Source organism: Carassius auratus, chromosome 5, assembly GCF_003368295.1.
Source record: "Carassius auratus strain Wakin chromosome 5, ASM336829v1, whole genome shotgun sequence".
NCBI lineage: Eukaryota > Metazoa > Chordata > Actinopteri > Cypriniformes > Cyprinidae > Carassius > Carassius auratus.
This window is the reverse complement of record NC_039247.1, coordinates 4,165,968-4,186,342: the sequence shown is the minus strand read 5'-3', so window position 1 is coordinate 4,186,342 and position 20,375 is coordinate 4,165,968. Positions and strand designations below refer to the sequence as shown.

The following is a 20,375-nucleotide window of genomic DNA, read 5'->3' as shown; positions in this document are numbered from 1 at the left end:
ATAATCATTAAAGTTACACTAATTACATTCTTTAGTCTTGTAATCATTGCTAATATTTTTAGCATATTTAAAGATTGTCTAGTGTGTGAAGAAAATATTCTTTCCACACATTTTTTATTTGATTTCGGAAAGTTCTAAAACTATAGATGCTATAGATGTCTCTCTCTCTTGGTGGTTGTTGTTGTTTTTTTTGTCTTTCTTTTGAATAAAAAAAAAAATATTATTTGTTTTTTCTTTTAGATACATTTTATTGCACGGTTGGTTAGCAATGGCCTCTTTCTGTTTAAGTAAAGCATGTTTTGCTCTGTTGTGGTTTGTTTCATATACTGAAGCCTGCAAAAAGCTGATGCCCTAGAGAATAAAATCTGTACATAACCTGCCCATAATTGTTTTTGTCTCACTTCACAGCGAGATCATTACAAATAACCACCGGGCTCTCCAACAGTTGTGAGCCAGTTTGATTGGTTTTCGTGCAACTGTAGCAAACTAGAATTTTACTGAAGTTTAGCTGCTTCTTTCCATTTTCCATGAAGGGTATAGAGTCTATTTAAATTTATTCCATCAGTCCCACAATATAAAATAACTAATTTAAGACCTACAGGTGCACAATAAAGGTAACGAAAAAGACTCTTGCCGCTATGTGGCAGAGTGGAGTTGGATTTAAAGAAGAGAGGGTTATTGTCTTTTTCTTGCACTTTACAACTCTAATGATGCACTTATGTCACCCGCTCTTCCTTTTTTCTTACACCTTACCTACTTAAGGAGGAAGTCTTGATTGGTAAGTCGATGCTATCCGCAGATTCAGGGACTTACTGTAGGCCGCTGGTGGACTGTAAAATCTCTTCCGACAGGGGACTAAGGCAGAAACATGTTCTTTTTATTTTTCTCAAGGATTTACCTAGTTAGAGTGATGGAGATATTTCTTTTGTCTGCAACCCTTTTCATATTAATTATAATATTTGTTTTACTTAAGCCCATTCTGTGATGTCTGTTCAGTGTTCTTTAAAGGAAAAATACTTTCAAATTGGGGATTTCTATTTCCTTTTACTCTCTCTTTCTTCAAACATAAAAGTAGCTGGCAGTTTATTCATGAAGGTTCTTTTTTTCTCTTTTTTTTTGATCTGGATGTTTTTTTTAATTTGCCTCTTTCATTAGCATTTGTTCATCGTTTATTTTCTCTCTTCAGACTCTATTTCATTAGTTTCTTTTGTAAGAGTTCTTGCTTTGTTCTTCTCCTTTACAAATTTCTTGCATGTGACAGATTTGCATGGCGTTTTTTAAATCTTTTAGTTTCTGTCCCAAAATACTTGATTAATTTCCTTTCTGTGCTCTGTAGGGACATTTTTGCCTTTAAAAGAGTACTCAAACTGCATCATGCAGGTAGCAGATATTTTTATGTGGCCTTGTTTTTCTTTAGAAAAACAACAACTTTGCTTTGTCTGCTTGCAGGTCTCACCATCATGTTCTGGGGTTGAGGGTTTAAACAAAATGGTGATTGTCCAGGACTCAATATCCAATAAGGGCAAAGGACATGCAGATTACGATTCAGGAAATGACACGTCCTCTCCGCTTTCAAGTAAAACAGGCATCACAAAATCAAAGGTTACTGGAAAAGGAAAGTTCTTGTGTCAGGATCTGACACCTCCTGAGAAGCTTAGGTTAGCCCATGGGGACAATGCCTCAGATTCAGGCAATTCTCTAACCAGCTATGACTCTCTGAGTAAACCCGTGGTCAAAGAAAATACCCTACACAACTCTGTCTTCAACAAGCTCAAAAGGTGAGGCTTTTTTTGAATGTACTTTACATCAAATTTACATTTGTCTGAATTGATTATATTACAGTTAGAATAAGTGTAAGTAAAAATAATATATGGTATTCATCAAATACATCACAGTTTAACATTACATTAGACCATGACAAGTCCATTAACATTATCTTAATTTTTGGTGTAGGTTAAGCTTCCATTTCACTCTTGACAACTGATTAACCACTGATGAGTCACTTAATAACTTAATAACATAAAACAAAATCAAGCCAAACATGGATTTTATTATTATTATTATTATTATTATTATTATTATTATTATTATTATTATTATTATTATTATTATTATACTTGGCAACTGGCTGAAATCATTTTCCTTTTTATATTTAATTTCAGTTAACATTTGTAGATTTAGTTTTAGTTAACAATACTAACCCAGGTACAGAATGCAGTCTCTCTGTGCAACTATACAGATCTCCTATTATATTTTGAAGTATTAAAGTAAAGGTCTAAAATAACTTCCCTCTTATCATTGCAGTGAAAAAACGGGCAGGTATTCTGATTTGGAGAAGACACAGCCTCTGGGTCTCATCACTGACAGGAATCGAAGTCCGTCTTCTCATAGATATCAGGATCGAATGAGGTCCCGCAGCAGAAGCATATCATACCAAAGCAGATACTCGAGGCGCTATTCCAGAAGCCGATCCCTGTCTTCAGGGAGAAGGTGGGTCACGTAGCTGCTATTTATTATAGAAACCACAACTCTATACGATTATAACTTGTATTTTTGTATCTGACTTGTATCATCTCCCTCGGCTCATTTACAGATCACATTCCCGTTCATCCAGTTACTCCCTGGATTCACAAAGAGACAGTTTGTCTAGTGTGAGCAGTTACCACACTCTAAATAACTCACGGTGCACACCAGACAGGTGAATTTCAGCTGAAACAAGATGTGTAATTTTATCTAAAATAATTGTTTGACAATGACTGCAACATTAATGAAATCTGTTATTAAACACATACATTCTGGCATCTCTTATGTGTGGATGAAAAGATTTCGAGAGCGTAAAAGGGACTGCAGTTCCTGCAGGAGCAAAAAGCACAGCAGGAGAAGACCTTGTTCCCCAATGAGAAAGAGAAGAAGAGATTCCCCCAGTCACCTTGAAGCCCGTAGAATAACAAGGTCTGTTCCTACAGAACTACAGTGTTATACCACAAGCTAACAACCTACTGTATGAATCACATAAGGGAAGTGCTCTGCTGATCTTTCTTTGGAGATCAGTAAACCAAGATAGATTTTCTTCACCTTTCTACGTTGATTGTAGAGACAAATCTGTAGAAAGCTGAAGAATGGATTTAAACAATGATTTGTTTTTAAAATAAGCTCTAAGTTTTTTAGTAGGATTCAAAAGTACGGAGCCCTGCACATGGCATGCAGGAAAAAAAGTAGGCTAAATAGTACGCACAATTTACTATTTCATTCCCTCGATTTGCTAAATCATGTACAATATTTATAAATCGAGAGAACAAATGAATAAATATTGCACACGATTTAGCAAATTGAGGGAAGAAAATAGTAATCGTGAGCATGTTTTAGTACATCGAGTACATTTTCTTGAAGGTCATGTGCAGCTCCGTACAAAAGAACAGCATTTATTTGAAATATTTTGCATAATTGTCTTTACTGTCTCTTTTGATCAATATAATGCATCCTTGCTGTGCTGTATATACTGTATGTATTAATTTCTTCTTAACCCCAAACTTTTTTGAACCGTTATATCATTATATATTATTGATCAAATAAATGCAGCCATAAGATATTGCTTTCAAAAACATTCTTTCTTTTTTTTTTATCTTACCGACCCCACACTTTTGAGTGGTACTGTATGTTTATACAAATGGACAAGTAATTTTGTTATTTTATTATTATTATTATTATTATTTTTTATTTTTATTTTTATTTTTTTTTCAATTTAAAATGATTTATTAATATGCCATTCTTTGTGTTCTCTTTCCACATGCCTTCCTGTCTTGCACAGTGCTAGAAAGAGGCCGATACCCTACCACCGTCCCAGTCCCTCCGTCAGCAGCCGATCCTCCAGCCTCCTGCCCTGGCGCCTGTTTTCTCTCAGTCGCAGTCGAACTCGCAGTAGTTCACGGAGTCGCAGCCGGAGTCGCAGTCACACTTATTCTTCATACAGGAGCTACAGTCGCAGCTCATCGTGGAACTCGAAATATAGCAGATGCAGACGCAGTCGGAGCAGAAGCTATGACTCAATGGTGAGCTATAGCAGAGCCCGTCGCTAATTTACGGATGAACCAGATGCCAGAATGCTGAGCTACAGCGCAATCCCAGGACCGCATCTTACTGTAACTGGAAGTGAAATGGAGCAACACTGAGAACATGCTGTGCTTAGATGTGGAACACTAGCCAGTGACAGGATCATCTGTTCAGTGTCAGATAAAACTGAAGCTTTCCATATTGTTGTGTACTAAACTGTGTGCTTTCATCCATCCTGCTCAAATGAAGACTTGTCTATCAAACACAAAGCCTGCTGTAGTAGGAAGGACCGGACCGGAGGTTCCAATATGTGTGCTGCAATCAGTGAGTTCTGCTATACCTTGTTTTTCTCATAGGTGTGAGGATATTGTTAGACATTTATCAAAACAACCATAGTAGATAAAAAGTGCAGAGTCACTCACGAGACACTCATAAGCTCAACTGTAAAAGCCCATGTATGAATCTATTGTATTTTTGTAGTGTTTTCTTTTTTATAGGATATGTCAAAAGTGCTTGAGGAGAAAGATTTATTGCTTCCATAACAGCTTTTACTGAGAGCAGCCGCTTCTGTGTTGCACACACCTTCACTTTTGAAAAATGTGCCATCCGAATCGGCCCCACTGGCAAATGCACACCCCATCAGCCCAAATGCCAGCTTTATTTATCTTCTATTGAACTGGAAAACAATTCAAATGTCATTGCCCCGTGATGGAGATGATGATGATGGTGGTGGACGATCAAGATACAGGTGTGGAACCATTTTGCGGGTCCAGCTGTCCGTACTGTTACCAAATATGTTAAAGTACATATTCATTTAAATATTTGTATCCACTGGATTCAAGGATGCATCTGAGAGAACAAAGAAAAGGTACATTTTCCCTGTTGTGATGTTTCCAAGATTCAAAGCACTGCTATACTTAATTATTATTATTATTATTGTTGTTGTTGTTGTTGTTGTTGTTGTTTTTGTCATTTTTAAATGCATTACCCTTGAGCTGTGTAAAATTATTTAATAATTTAATGCCTAGTTTTTTGTATTTTTAACTCATTTCTTTTGGGTCTGCAAATAGTGAGGTACAGATATTTATTATTTAAATCTCTTGAATTATGTAATCACACACTTCACATATTGTAAATGACGATGATATTTATAAATATGAATATTTTATAAAGCATATTTATTGGTTGCACATCAGTGCAACAGCAGAGAAACTATTACAGACTTGGAGAAATGAAGATGGTTGTCATAAGAAATCAGTCAGAGTGTCTAGATCAAGGATTTTTTTGTAAAGGATCAAAGATATATATTTGGAGTGCGATACAGCTTGATGAAATGGCGTGTAAAAATCATCACCTTCATCGCGACAGATGATGGCAGTTTCTTTGTTTCTGTGTCATAAAGTCTATTTGAATGCTTGTTAAACGAAGGCATGGTGATCTCTATGCACTGTATATTATTAGCTGTCTGACTGTTGTGAATTTGACACTTGTACAGATAAGTTGAGGGGGGGGGGCTTTATGTGTGTCACAAATGTTTTACCTAATCTCAACCATAAATGAGTTTAGTAAATGATTATGTAAATCTGTTGTGTAAATATGCAAATGTTTAGTATGACAATATTAGGCATGGGCTTTATTTATTGAGATGGAGTAGTGGTATTGACTCTTTACAAGGCTGACTTTCTAATTTACATAATTTGCATTCCTTCTAAAAAAAAAAAGACAACATGCTGAAATGTTGCCATGAATCCAACCTATTTTACAAAATCCAAGTGAAAACATTCTACAGTATGCCATTGGTTTCTGTAAATAAAAAAATAATAATAATAAATATTGCAATATCCTGTAATAATTTATTTTTGCACAGAATGAATGGTAGAGATATAAAGCAAGTGTGTCTTTGTTTTAGTGCAAAGGTAAAAATCTCAATCCAGGGCACCAGGCTGGAAGATTATGTCAAGAACATTCCCAATTTTCCCCTATTTTATAATGTATATACAATGTTGTCTATGTGCACAAGAATATCAATGTATCCCTTGCTAAAGTAAATTACTGCCTAGTTCTCTGTGGTCTGAATATGGTATGATCTGCAAAGCGTTCTAAATAAATTATTAATCTAATTAATTCACCCACTCTTTTGCTTATTTAAAATTGCACTCGCTTTATTCATTGTCTTTGTGTGTGTGTGTGGGTGTGTGTGTTTGTGTGATTCGGTTTTATAATATTCATATTATTCATTTCTGTATGAAAAGTGCTGTAAAAAATGTCAGTTCATTGGCTGGATATTTTGTTGTCTAACGAAATCAAATTACATTTAATGTGAGGATTTTTGGGTCAAGTCAAGTCAGCTTTATTTATAGGCCTAGTGCTTTTAATAATATAGATTGTAACAAAGCAACTGAACAGCATTAAATAGGAAATAAGTACACTGTAAATAAGTCACTGTACACTTTTCAACAGATAGGAGACATCTTAAAATATAACTGGGTGTATGTTTTTCTTGCTCATCTTTCAAATTTCTCTTTCATGACGTATGCAAGGACTCGTCTAAAGAAGGAAATGCAGAAACCGCGTGCCTCTGTTGTGTTTCGTCACATCTCGTGTTTAGAACATTATTAGTGTTCTTCATATGTGTGTGTGACTCCTCTTCGGCCTTGAGGAGTGAGTAGTTTTCTATTATGAAGTGAATGAGTCATGTGGGGGAGGGTGAGATTGGACCAGTCGCTGTCCGGTTGAGCCAGTCACAGCCCGGGGTCTAAACTTGGATAGGGAGGGTCTTCAGTCAGCTGTCGTGTGTCGCCGAGCACTTTCTGGAATTTGTAGACCGGTAAATCACATATAAACCAATGGAAAGAGCACTTAAATCGTCAGTAAACTTCTAGAACTCCTACATGAGCACAGTGGTACGAGTAAACTTAGGTGCGTAATCACGCGCCTGGAGACTTAATTGCGGCAAGTTTTTGAAACGGAAATAGTTTTGCGCTGTTTTAATAACTTAGTTTCATACTTCTGACAGGAACGCGACATTTTAAACAAGAAAAGTTACTTAAATTAATTTTTTTCCCACCAAGTTTCACCATGGCAGAAGGGGATTACTACACTATGGGCAACCGACAGAGGATTCCGCGGGATCCGTTCCTGGAACAGTCGCTATCATCTCGATTTATGGACGACGACTTTGGAATGCCACCTTTTCACGACGAATTATCTATGGACTGGCCCGGCTGGGCACGGCCTCGAATGAGCGCCCGCATGGACGCGCCGTGGACGGGCTCGTTGCGCACGGGCTTCCCGCGGACGAGCATGGGCTCGCCGCAAGGCTTCAGTTCCAGGTACAGCGAGAGCCCGCGCCGATCCAGCGCGCCCCCGACCAACCCAGACGAACCATGGAAAGTGTGCGTGAACGTGCACAGCTTCAAACCTGAGGAGCTTAATGTCAAAACTAAAGACGGTTTTGTAGAGGTGTCAGGTGAGAAAACACATATGAACTTTGAGAAGGACGAGTAATTGTTGGTAACACAATTTATATTACATTAAATTATAGACCATATTAATAAATTATCGAATAACATGGAATTATATATATATAATTACATGTTGTTCTAGCGAGTTTCAACATGGATATATATATATATATATATATATATATATATATATATATATATATATATATATATATATATATATATATATATAGCCTAACAAGAAAAAAATGACACCAGATTTTCAATAATGCCCTTTGGGCCCCATATTATTATTTCATACCCCTCTGCTGCTGTCTCTCTGTGGTTTGAGAATGGAAGGCCTTTTGCATGACTTGCACATTACCAGCAAATCTCTTGTAATCAGCCACCTGCTGAGATCCCTTGAGGATCACTCACATAAACACACTGAATTAGACCTCAGATAGAGAGGTCCCACACTGCACTACTTCCTTTGCATTTTTTTCTCTCTCTTTAATGACCAAAGTCCTTTAGTAAAACTTATAAAGTGAAAAGGGCAAAGTACAGTTGCTGTGTGCTCCAGAAATACTTTATATTTGTTGACCGTGACGGCAGGACAGAAGTTCAGAGTTCAGGACAGAGCAAAGGCCTGGCGGGTTGGGTTTTTTGGAAACACTGTGCTGGTATGCCAGCTGGGTCACTCAGTCACAGAGGGAGGAGTGTGGAAACGTCACATAACCTCATTTTAAAAGTGTCACACAGAGATATCAAAGTGAACTACTCTATGCTCTGATTTACCAAAGACCTTTACACAGTCCCCAGATTCTGGTGATCATTTTTGGAACACCTTGAAAATCAGAAAAACATTAACTTTGTCCTGAGGAAAGGCATTATCAAACAAATGACACTGCCACATCTGAACATCTTTGTTATATAGTGCACAATATGTCAGTATGGAAATGTATGGAAACAAAAAAGGTAATTTGCAACTTTTATCTAACTTTTGAGTTTATATCCCATAATTCAGAATTTATTCTCAAAATTGTAATTGCAAGTTATAAACCAGTAATTCTGAATTTTTATATTTTTTTTAAATATTTTTTTTTACAGATTTTGCATGAATTCGCAATTATGAATACATAAATTGCAATTTTGATAAATAAACTCGCAATTTAAAGAAAGAAAAAAGTACAATTAGCATTAGTATATTTTTATTCTGTGACAGAAATAAGTTCCCATATAAATATTGATTTCTATGGATGAACTGCTCTTAAAATATCCTTTCATTTATATACATTTTAAACTATTTGCAAGAATTATATCAGCTGCAGATTATGAGCCTAATGACAGGAGAATAATCAGTCAAATGTGTTTGTGCTCATAGTGTTCCCTAAAGAGTAAGTAATTGTAGATATGTAAGCCACAGAAAGACGCAGTATGGCATGGCTGGCATTTAGTGACAAACAGCTGCAGAGAATGAGGTCAAGAGGCTTTTAAACAGGCCTTCTCGATTTGAAATAGCACAAAATATACTGTTGCCTTTACAATGACTGTAAAATGTGAAGGCTCTTCAACAAAAAGCCTTATATGGAAAGAAAGTCTGAGACTATAAACCTGTTCAGGTCTAATTTAATGTCAGTGTCAAGCCAAACATTATAGCTTTTTGTGAGCAACCAGTGCTTGAATTGACTTCAAGATACCCGTATATATTGATGTTGTATTTAAAGCGACATCTTTTTCAAAAGCAATTCTCTACACCTCTTATTTAAAAGCTGATAACTGCAGAATGTCATAAGTGTTGTATGGTCGTATCGATCATCTCGCTAGAAGGCATCGATCTCTGCATTAACAACTGCCTTTATGTCTTTTCACCAGGGAAGCATGAGGAAAAGCAAGACGAGGGTGGAATTGTTACCAAAAACTTCACGAAGAAAATTCAGTAAGTCTGATGATTGTATCAAAAGTTTCTGGGGCTTCTGATTTGGAACCTTCTAGAATGATAAAGCAACTTCCCGAGGAATGTCACTCAGGGTTTTTAAAGCAACACGAAGCATTCCCACTCCTCCACCCACCCCAACTTCTCAGCTTTCTTCTCGCTCTTCAGAGTCAAATTGGATGGTTGAGGCAGAGGAAAAGAATCAAAGTCAAGAGATCAAATAGAAAAGAGAAAACTCTTGTTAGACTCAGAAAACATATCATGTGGCTCTGATGTCTGCAGTAATTAAGCGACACAGTGATTTGATTTTTTTTTTCGTCACCATGCTGTTTCTCTGACAGAGATGAAGAAAGAGCCTCTCAGAAAGAAAACTAAATTAATTATTGAAGAATTCAGCATTATTTTAGTATTTTAACACAAGAGATTACACTATCTATTCAAAAGTTTGAAAAATACTAAGCTACACTGATAATAAGGGTAAAATGTTTTTTGTAAAGAAAATTAGCATATTAGAATGATTTCTCAAGCATCATGTGGCATTGAAGACTGGAGTAATGATGCTAAAACATTCAGCTTTGCATCACAGGGATAAATAACACTTTAACATATATTTGAATTATATGTTATAATAATACTTCAGAATATTACTATTTTCGCTTTATTTTAAAATCACATAAATGCAGACTCGTCGGTGTGCATAGAAGACATAACATATAAAAATAACCAACAATCTTACTGACCCCAAACTTTTTTTGATGGGAAATGATAGAGACTCACAACTGATTCTAACAGCTTAGCTAAGAACACAATACCCTTGTGGAAGATATAGGTCACGCATAAATATTGGGTAAAATTGTCTATTCTCAATTCAACTGAGCTTTTCTTCTTTCAGTATTGTCATTTGCCCTTCAGTAGCCGAGCTGCACAGCGCAGGAAGGCTGTAGCATTGCTGTGCTAATTGAATAGCATCAGACCGCTAAAGTCAGCTACATGATAAGGTTTATATAAACTCCACAGAAGCTTGGCAACAAGTGTGGAACCTTCCAGCCTTATTTGGACATGATGACTTGCAAAGCTCAGAGACTCTCTCTCTCTCTCTCTCTCTCTCTCTCTCTCTCTCTCTCTGTCAGTGTCTCTCTGTCTGTCTCTGTTGAGTCCTCTCACTCTGACAGAGATTAAAACACAACAACAAAACAGTAAAGTAGCTCTGTCCTGAACCCTCTGTCCAAACAGCATTAGACTGAAATGAGGTAGTATTAAATGTAGTTTTGTACGATGTACTTTTTGAAAATTGAGGGTCAGTTTTTAATACTTTCATTCAGTAAGGATGCATTGAATGAATGAATGAATGAATGGTGGATTTATATAGCACTTTATTGTGTACTGTTGTACACCCAAAGAGCTTTACAATCATGTTGGGGGGGGGGGGGGTCTTTCCTCAACCACCACCAGAATTAAATTAATCAAAGGTTTCAGTCAAATACATCATTTTACAAAACATTTTTATTTCAAATAAATGTTGTTTTGTTGAAATTGAAGAATTCTGAGGAGGAAAAATTTATGGAATAAATGACATTTAAAAATATAGTAGCATAAAAATATTATTTTATTAGAATCATTTATTTAAGTTATTTTTAATTGTAATAATATTTCACAATATTCCTGTATTTCATTAAATCAGTTGCTCATAAAATACTTTTCACAAATATTTTAAAGAAATCATACAGGTTTCAAACTGTTGAACAGCATGTTATATTCAGTGGGCATGTATTTGTTGATGTTTCTTTGTTTTTTGGGGAAAAAAACCTTGCAAACATTTTGACAATAATAATATATTATAAACATATTTTATATTACATTGTTGAAAAGATTAAAAAAACTATTCAATCTAATTGGAAAGTATCAGCTTTTTGTGTGTTCTCTATATATATTTTTATTATTAGAGTAAAGCATCTCATCATTAGTTTAGAATCTTGTCAATTCTATAATAATTTTGTTGTATCATAAGTCAAACTCTATAAATAATGGTGAATGTGACTCACTCGAGGGGTTCATTTTGTATTATGTGAGGAGTTTCTGGCTGTGCAAAGCATTACAAGCAAGGTTAGCATGATGCTTTTTGTAGCCCATTTAGTAATAAATTGCTGACAGTGGAAATTATTTATTTCATATACTTTGTTAAGTACTGCTGCATTTGCCTCTCAGATCTCTAAAACATCCCTAAAAGTTCCTTCACCTCTAGAATTTTGCAGTAGGAAGCGGCTTTGTATGATATCACCATCAATTCATGTTCAAAACAAGTTCCACCTTTTCTCTGTAGAGCAGATATGAATTTATGGTAATCCAGCCTTAAAGGCATCACAATTCAAACAGACAGTAAGAACTCGTCTCATTAAAATAGCTGCAGTCAGTCTGCCTGCTGGATGATTAGACTAGTGTGTAGATGGAAATTTCTGGTGATAAACTTTGCATCAGGAGGCGATTTGTAATAATTGGCAACAGACTCTATTTCTGAGCTCAGCACCTGGAGCAGGACTCGCTCACTTTCTCTCTCTCTCTTTCTCTCTCTTTCTCTCTCTTTCTCTCATTGCAAGTGATGGCAGGCAGAACATTTAAATGAAAACCACGAAATGCACTGGGAATTATCTTCTAGCCACAAGCTGCCACACAGAAAATTAAGTTTGTTGAAAATGAAACCAAAATGAGAATATACTGAGTACACAAGGATATAGTCTGAGAAACTTTCACAATTCTGTGTTAATATCAACTTTAGACTTGAGTTTGAACTCAATTAGTCTGGGTTTTGTTCAGGCAATACCGTGTAGTTGTTAAAATTAAACTGACCTTTGTCAACGTCTTATTGTAATATTTGATTCAAAGCTTTGTCTCTTTGTTTTACTTTGTTGGACAAAAAAAGTTGAAAAGTAAGGTATTTATTTAGATTAGGGCTAAAACGATTCCTCGAGTAATTCGATTAAAAAAAATTATCGAGGCAAATTCCTCTGCCTCGAAGCCTCTTTTAATTTATTTCAAATCTCACGTCAGGTTCTTTCGCAATGATTTTTTTAAATGTGACACAACGCGTTTACGTCACCCACAAAGTGGCAGGAGACACAAGCGCTGCGTCTGAAATCGCATACTGCAAGGAGTCAACAGTGTTTTGATTTGAGGGCGCGGGCAAACATAAAGAGAATGTTGTTGCGTGTGTTCATTGCAAAATAAAGCTGGCATACCACAACTAGGGCCCTATGATTTCCGCGATGCAAAAAATGCGGAGGTAGTCGTGGAATCCAGTCATAAAAACAAAATTTACAGTTTAACGCGGAATGGCACGGAAATTGCGAAATTTTGAATGAATTAATCAAAAATAGGTCATTGCACTTACATCAAATCATGATATGGACTAATATCTGTAAATATGAATCCTGCATGTTCTGCGTGTCTCTGTTAATGAATGGAGCAGAAGCGCGACTTCCTTTATCACACACACTGAAGTGCGCGTGACATTCGCGGTGATTTCAGCGTCTGCTGTCTCACTAAATAAGACGAGAACACATGAACAACATCTCCAGAACTGCTCTGAGAGTCACTTCATAAGCATTTGTCCGTTTGATTTGAGTAAAAGTAGCGTCACATCACATACACAGAGCTGTAAAGGTACGTCAACCCGTCAAAATAGAAGTCCGGTTTAGTTTAAAGTATTTGACAGATATGTATTACTATCATTCAGCAGAATGTACATAGCCTACTACTAAAAAATATCTAACCTTATTTTTTTAAGGTTTAATCACACAACATTTCCTCCATGTTTTATTTATAATAGTAAATTCCCTTAGTTTACCAAAAAGTTACATTTGCTTAATTTTCAATAATTAAAAGATAAATTAAATTAATGTTTTATGTGCATCTAAGAAAATACTTTATTTTGAAACTCCAACTGAATGGCACTTACATTTACATTTATTTACTTTGCTGACGCTTTTATCCAAAGCGACTTACAATTGCTATATATGTCAGAGGTCACACGCCTCTGGAGCAACTAGGGGTTAAGTGTCTTGCTCGGGGACACATTGGTGCCTCACAGTGGATTCGAATCCGGGCCTCTCACACCAAGGGCATGCGTCTTATCCACTGCGCCAACCCCGCCACTTAATTCATGTCAACTTTATTGTCATTGGGTAATAATTTGATGTATGCATTGCATTCTATGCATTTAAAAAATTAAAATATTGCACTTTAATTAAGCAAAAACACATTTTATCCAATTAATCGATGGAATTTTTGGTAGAATACTCGATTACTAAAATATTCAATAGCTACAGCCCTAATTTAGATATTATAGCTATCAGATATGTACAACCAAATTTTACAAAGGACTAAATCAGAATCTGTTTCCATCTGTGTCAAATAGATATATGTGTATTGTCATTGATGGTTCCATAAAGAAACATTAACATCCATGTAATCTTTTCAATGCACAAAGGTTGTTTATAGTGCAAAAATTTTATTTCGATTATTAAAATGTTCTTCACCCTAAGTAAAACTAGTTTTTTAAAGAACTATTTACTGAAAGGTTCTTTGGGGAACCCAAATTGGTTCTTTTATGGCATTGCTGTGAAAAGCGTTCAGAAAAAATGGACATCATTTATTAAATCTCTCATCTTTCACAGAATCCCATCCGATGTGGACCCTATCACTGTGTTCGCTTCTCTGTCTCCGGAAGGTGTTCTCATCATTGAAGCTCGGCAGACCCCTCCGTATTACCTTTACAGTAATGAAATGCCTGCAGAACCCATGGAAGAACCCGAGGCCAGACCTCAGGATCCCAGCATGGCTTCAGCCTAAACCGGGAGTGAATATGGGCTTATACACCCATGTTATTTATTCCAAGCCAATGCCAAAATCTAGTTTAATCAGTTTCATAAATTTACTTAAACCAAAAGTCATTAATCTGCTAGTGAGTATTCTATAAATCAAATGTCACTCTACATGGTACAAGTTTGGATCAAATGCCAGTAGTTTTCAATTACTATGTCAATGAAGAAAAATGAAAGTGATAGAGCTACCAGTCAAGTGGCAAGTGAAAGATACGAAATGGAATGAGACCAGGGCGAATTTCTGTGGTCATAATCATACTCTACACAAGTATCTTGATTGGAAAGCATGGGCAAACATTGTAATGGCAAGTCTCAAACCTCAAGGGGGCGATAGAGTTCCCTTCAAATAAATTGTCTTTTTTTTTTAAATGTCTTCTTGTGTTCTGTAGAAGAAAGATTTGGAACAACATAAGAGTGAGTAAACAATCGCTGAACTTTAAATTCAACTATACATTTAACTAACTTTCTAGCTTAAGTTAAGATTCTTCTTAAACTCTTGCTCCATCATGTTCAAATAGAGGACAACACTGGTAATGCAATGCATGCTTGTGTTGCCACATAAATTATTTTCAGACCCTTTCATTTGTGAAACCAAGCTTGCTGAACTAAAGTTTATGTTCACATACTTGTGTAGAGTCCGTTTTGGACTTTCTGTCCCTCATATAAACCTAAACTTGTTTTCACTCTGAATTCAAACGGAAGTGCTGTTAAATCATCTGAATATTTGTTACAATGGACAATGGGTCTTCTCTGAGAACTGGGCCTTAATGCTGGAGCTCTTTCTCAAAGGCTGTTTATGGTCTCCTCTTCTTTTTCTTCTTCTTATATTTGTGTTTTCTTTTTGTGTAGGGATGTAAGCTATGAATTTTTATAATAAATGGAATTTTACGAAAGAACGCTTTTTATTTATTACTCCTCTCTGCAAATCTCTAAAGTTAATAAATGAACTGTATTGCCGATATAGCATGTTATTTCTCCTTTAATTTACACCTGTTTGCTTATGCCACCTATATAACCTGATGCTGTCGAGTAATAAATCAAGCATCATGTTCTCATTTGTTTCACAATCCTCTGTCCTCTATCACATCTGGGAGTTGGCCTGGCAGATTGGCTGTGTGCTTATAGGAGTGACTCCATGGGAGTTGTCTCTGCACAGTTTGGTGGTAATTGGGTGACAGATTAGTGTGGAGATTATTCTGAATGCTTTGGCTCGCTTTCAATCTCCTCGACGAGAAAATATTGAAGAAAACGGTACTCCATTGCTGATTAACTGATGTGTTTGCCCATTGGATTTTTCTCGTCAAATCGATTTGCGTTCTCTAGTTATCTAATTTTGAGGTTAATGAATCACGATCATAACCATGCTCAAGAGGCGCTGGCATCATAACCATCCGAGTTATGATGAGAATTACACAACATTTGCTAGAACTCAAGGGATGCAATGTATTCACAGCATAAAAGATTCATATAAAATTATCTACAAGCATGACAAGAAGTTAACTATAGTGCCACACTGACAGATCTCCGTCTGTCACCTTCAACTGGAACATTTCTCAGCTTTTTCTGATTAATTGCTCTTGTTATTTTAAAGCACAACAAGAAGCTTCACACATTCTTGCTCAGGTCTTTATTAGTGCTAAGAAGATGCATTGTTACAGTAAATTCGAAAATATTTATGGGAATTAAGAGGCTAAGGAAAGAGCTGGGATGTCGTTATCTTGTAGCTTACATTTTGCCTACATCCATTTCCTTCTGAAGCACCTGCTGAGGCTCGAACACCTCCTGGGTTTGCCCGAAGGTTGATTGCTCATCTTCTGTCACAGCAGGGTCTGCATGTCCTTCTTCACCTTCCAGTTCTGGAAGCTGCGTGACCTCTGCCTGCTCTCCTTGCTCGGAGGTAATGGTGTCTGGAATCTCTGGAGCCTGAGGCTTGTCTGCAGACTCACGGACTTCCTCTCCATCTTGCTCGGTGCCTTCAACCGCCTCTTGAAATGCACCTTCTTTGTCCTCCTCTCCTGGTTCACCGACCTGCTCGCTTTCAGACTCAGTGGTACCTGGTGCAGCTTCTGAGATGGACTGGGGTTGTGGTTCACTAGAAGGATCTACATCTGGTACAGTCTGCTGGTCTTGTTCGGTGATCTGTTCACCCTCAGGAAGCTCAGATGAGACTGAGGGTTCAGGCGGTTCTCCTTCAAATGATTCCGGTTTAGCTTCTGCTTCAACTTGAGGCTCATCAGCATCTTCTTGTTTTCCTCCAACAGTTTCCTCCACCTGTGGCAAACGTGAAACAGTCTTTAAATGTAGTCAAGAGCTTAAATGCCACATCAAGACCCTAAAATGCCAGGGTCAGTGTACACAAAAATTATTAATTTTCTGGGTTGTGATGAAAGGCCATACATCCCCTGCGGGAAAATAAGCTTAAATTTGATCTCTTTGTCAGTTATTACAACAATTATGAGCCTGGTAATTGGAATTACTTGGTGATTCATTTATAAACTGACTTCAAATTCAGCATTAGATATTTACAAAATTATAGAATTATATACGTCTAATATTTTTTTTTTTTTTTTTTTTTTTTTGCAGCCTATAATGACGGCATGTCTTAACAATCTGGCATAAGTGAAAAAAAAGACATGCAACAGATAAACAATATCTACATTATAAAGTGATGCAAATTCATTTGAATGGCCACATCTCATGCAATAATATAATACAACAAAATAATTGAAATAATAGGTTTTGAGGAATCCTTTTACTCTCGCATGTCTGTATTACAACCTAGTTTCTCCAGCAAACTTAAATTGCTGTCAGCTTTTTGCCAATAGACCGGCTAAAATTACAGCTCCTGGGAGAAAGATGCTCTGCCTGCAATGTCTAGCTCTTACACAAAACCAATTACGTACCGGAGGATGGATTGGTAATGTTTACCCTTGGATTTTCCTAGAAAAGTTTTCAATAATGACAATAATGTTGCCATTTCACCATGAATGGCAGAAAACAGCACTTAAATGTAATGGTTACATAAACAATTGAATGCATGCCACACAGAAAAATGAGTGCCTAATTTTGAGCTTCAACAAGTGAATTTGTTCAGAATGTATGATTGGCTAATCAATACCTGGATGGGGATATTGACATCAGCAGGGAGGGGAATGCTGGGTAATGGTGTCTCCACTGTAAGGATCCCATCTGCGGACAGACGCGACTGGAGATTTTCAGCATCCACACCACCTGGAAGTCTAAGGAAATGGTGAGAAAATCTGCATATTTGAATGATTGAAAGGATAATGTGACACTGAAAATTCAGCTTTCCCATCACAGGCATAAATTGCATTTTAAAGTTTTTAAATTCTAATAATATTTCACAACATTACTGTTTTTACCATATTTTTGATTAAATAAATACAGCCTCGATGATCATCATCAAAAATCTCACCCACCCCAAACTTCTGAATGAACTTGTTGACACTTACGTGTATTTTCTTGTGAAACATCTAGCAATGTAGCCGTGCTCATCTTGTCTTTCCTCATGCTTTCCTATAGATCAAAGATGTTAACAAAATTTAGAAGAATAACTTTATCTCACAGAAGAGCATTTTATGAATTTTGTAAATTATTCTAAATGGAATTTCCCAAAAAATTAATAAATAATGTGTCATATGGTAGCTGATATTAAATTCTTGCATTGTTCTTCTAAAACTATTGTAAACAGCATTTTGCCAAGTCTTTTATATGCACGTATATATATGTATGTATTTCTGTCATCTTTATGCTATGCTGCATGCTATTTAATGTTACTATTTATCACCCTTACCTGCAATTACCAAAAATCCATCCTGTATTTTGACCGTGATCTCCGAGGGAGCGAAGTGATTGACATCCAAGCTAATTTTCCACTTGCACATCTCACCAACCTCTTCTGACACCCCTCCACTCATCTCCCTCTGCAGCTTAGACATGGGCTGTCCTGGGGCCTGAGTAAAGGAAGTGAACACGGGTGTGCGCAAGTACCCGGGCCAAGATGATGTCCCCAGCCTTCTGAAGATGCCTTCCATCCAGCTGAGGTCTTGAGGGTGCAATAACGGAGGCAGGCCATAATGTTGATTAAAGATTACACTAGGCCATCTGTAGCTCAGGGGATTCCAAGATACATCATGACAATATTGAGGCCTGGATGGCGACTGGATAGCATCCGCCATAGTGAGAAAATCAAAAAGTGTAAGGAAGAAAAAGTCTTGGAAGATCCAGCAACAGTATGACTAAAGAAGTACTAACTATATAAAAATGAGACCACTGTGCAATGAGGGCAAACCCAAATGTGACCAGCACACATCGCAGACGCTGTTTATATAGCGTCCTTGTGTTTTAGCACTTACTAAGCACTTACCATGATGTGACCAGAGGAGAATGTAGGAATGAAGTGATGGCTAGGTATTTCAATCTGCTGCTGGACGGGTGGAGGGGCTCTATGGGAGATGCTAATTAAGGATATTTATAGATCTAAAATGGAAGCAACAAATAGCTGTTTGATGAGAACGGACAAGCAACGTCCTGCTTAGCCTTTGACAGGCAAAGTGCTTTTTATTGAACTGATCGTTAATGGTGTTATAGAAACTATTTAAGTGTTGAGGTGTCTACATAGAGGTTGTGAAGGTGTCTAAGTGCATGTTAACTTTATTTCCAGGAACCTTAATGAAAGAGTGCACAGGGGATTTTCTTTAATGGGCCCAGTGCAGAAAACTCACCCTTATTAATTTCAGCGCCGCCGACTATAGAGGCGTACAGCTGACTGCACAATTATATTTGCTCAACACTTTATTGTTGTGTTCAGGTTCTATTTAATATACTGAACATTGGGAGTCTGTGCCTGGTGTGCAATATGATTAAATATATATATAATAGAATATTATTTCACTATGTGCAATTATACAGATGCTTGTTATTCCAAACCTATACAGTATGGCCTGAGCAATATCTGAGATGCACAACTGTGCTAATAATCCATCCAGCATGGGTTCAAATACTGCGGAAAGGACAGGTTCAGACCGGTTTTTAAATTGGCTTGTTACCACTGGAGACCAAACAGCCAACATTAGGCTGAGTTTGCACTGTAAGACTTCTGCCGCTTTTATATAAATGAATATAGCTGAACTGCCTTTCAAAAGTTTGGGGTTAGTAAGATTTTATTAATGTTTGTGAAAGAAGTCTCTTATGTTCACCAACGCTGCATTTATTTGATTAAATGCAACTTTGTGTAATATTGTGAAATATTATTACAATTTAAAATAACTAGTTTCTATTTTGAATGTAATTTATTCCTGTAATGGCAAAGCTGAATTTTCTTCATTCTTCAGTGTCACATGATCCTTCAGAAATCCATGTACTGATCAAGAAACATTTCTAACAATTTTTTTAATGTTGAGAACAGTTGAGCTGCTTAATGTTTTTCTGGAAACTTCGTCTTTGATTAATAGAAGGCTATTTATGTTAAATATAATTTTTTTTAAGCATCCATGCCAATTTCTTTCAAATACAAACCCTAGTTTTTTTCAATGGTAGTGTACAGTACATGAACTATTTTAATTTTAATGGGCTGATAATTGTTCTTCTCTCAACCCAAAACAGTGAAAATGGAAGTTGAGACCGATGTCTCTTCAGATTCTGGACCATGCAAGGTTGACAAACCATATAAATGTGAGATGTTTTGGGACAGACTTCACCACAGACAGGAACCACTGAGCCGTAGAGTCTACAGTTCACTCAGATGGAGCTGTGCTGAAGATGTGTTGGAGCCACTTCACCTGGAACCAAAGAATCTGGAACAAGCAGACAAGGTAATACTGTCTATGCAAGGCATCACAAGCATATTAATAATATCAGTTTAATGAAGCTTAATTCTAACGAGCTGAAAAAATAATAGTAAATTGTGTAGTGTGACTGTATATATGTATATATCATTTGAAAAATAGTTTGTAATGTAAATCAATATCTTTATAACTGAATAGCAGACTACAAAATTCATATGCATATCAGTTATCACTCCATATCTGCCAACAATGTCTTAAGATT

At 36.6% G+C, this 20,375-nt stretch overlaps 3 protein-coding genes across 4 annotated transcripts in view; 2 read left to right on the top strand and 1 right to left on the bottom strand.

The window, feature by feature from the left end:
- The window catches only part of srrm4 (serine/arginine repetitive matrix 4), a 66,986-nt gene extending 61,215 nt beyond the window's left edge, over positions 1 to 5,771 (top strand). For both annotated transcript variants that reach the window (XM_026244863.1, XM_026244854.1), the window contains 5 exons: positions 1,450 to 1,778; positions 2,305 to 2,490; positions 2,594 to 2,698; positions 2,824 to 2,952; positions 3,809 to 5,771. In XM_026244863.1, the coding sequence (XP_026100648.1) occupies positions 1,450 to 1,778; positions 2,305 to 2,490; positions 2,594 to 2,698; positions 2,824 to 2,952; positions 3,809 to 4,076 (1,017 nt within the window). In that variant the 3' untranslated portion in view covers positions 4,077 to 5,771. The remainder of the gene's footprint in view (positions 1 to 1,449; positions 1,779 to 2,304; positions 2,491 to 2,593; positions 2,699 to 2,823; positions 2,953 to 3,808) is intronic.
- Positions 5,772 to 6,798: 1,027 nt separating this feature from the next.
- hspb8 (heat shock protein b8) lies at positions 6,799 to 15,265 on the top strand. The gene is made up of 3 exons (XM_026244845.1): positions 6,799 to 7,519; positions 9,369 to 9,432; positions 14,100 to 15,265. The coding sequence occupies exons 1-3, from the start codon at positions 7,129 to 7,131 to the stop codon at positions 14,272 to 14,274; spliced, it is 630 nt and encodes a 209-aa protein (XP_026100630.1). The 5' UTR covers positions 6,799 to 7,128; the 3' UTR covers positions 14,275 to 15,265.
- Positions 15,266 to 15,394: 129 nt separating this feature from the next.
- Positions 15,395 to 18,696, bottom strand: LOC113071484 (heat shock protein 67B1). The gene is made up of 4 exons (XM_026244840.1): positions 18,121 to 18,696; positions 17,780 to 17,843; positions 17,425 to 17,545; positions 15,395 to 16,577 (listed from the first exon to the last, which is right to left on the bottom strand). Exons 1-4 carry the CDS (start codon positions 18,503 to 18,505, stop codon positions 16,032 to 16,034), a joined length of 1,116 nt encoding a protein of 371 aa, XP_026100625.1. The 5' UTR covers positions 18,506 to 18,696; the 3' UTR covers positions 15,395 to 16,031.
- Between the last annotated feature and the right edge of the window lie 1,679 nt (positions 18,697 to 20,375).

Bases quoted from the DNA above. Each gene is read 5' to 3' on its own strand.
- hspb8 (XM_026244845.1), top strand. From the start codon at position 7,129: ATGGCAGAAGGGGATTACTACACTATGGGCAACCGACAGAGGATTCCG. The intron at 7,520-9,368 runs GTGAGAAAACAC...TCTTTTCACCAG, and splicing joins CGGTTTTGTAGAGGTGTCAG to GGAAGCATGAGGAAAAGCAA. The intron at 9,433-14,099 runs GTAAGTCTGATG...CATCTTTCACAG, and splicing joins AACTTCACGAAGAAAATTCA to AATCCCATCCGATGTGGACC.
- LOC113071484 (XM_026244840.1), bottom strand. From the start codon at position 18,505: ATGGCGGATGCTATCCAGTCGCCATCCAGGCCTCAATATTGTCATGAT. The intron at 17,844-18,120 runs GTAAGGGTGATA...TTTGATCTATAG, and splicing joins TGGATTTTTGGTAATTGCAG to GAAAGCATGAGGAAAGACAA. The intron at 17,546-17,779 runs GTAAGTGTCAAC...CCATTTCCTTAG, and splicing joins TGTTTCACAAGAAAATACAC to ACTTCCAGGTGGTGTGGATG.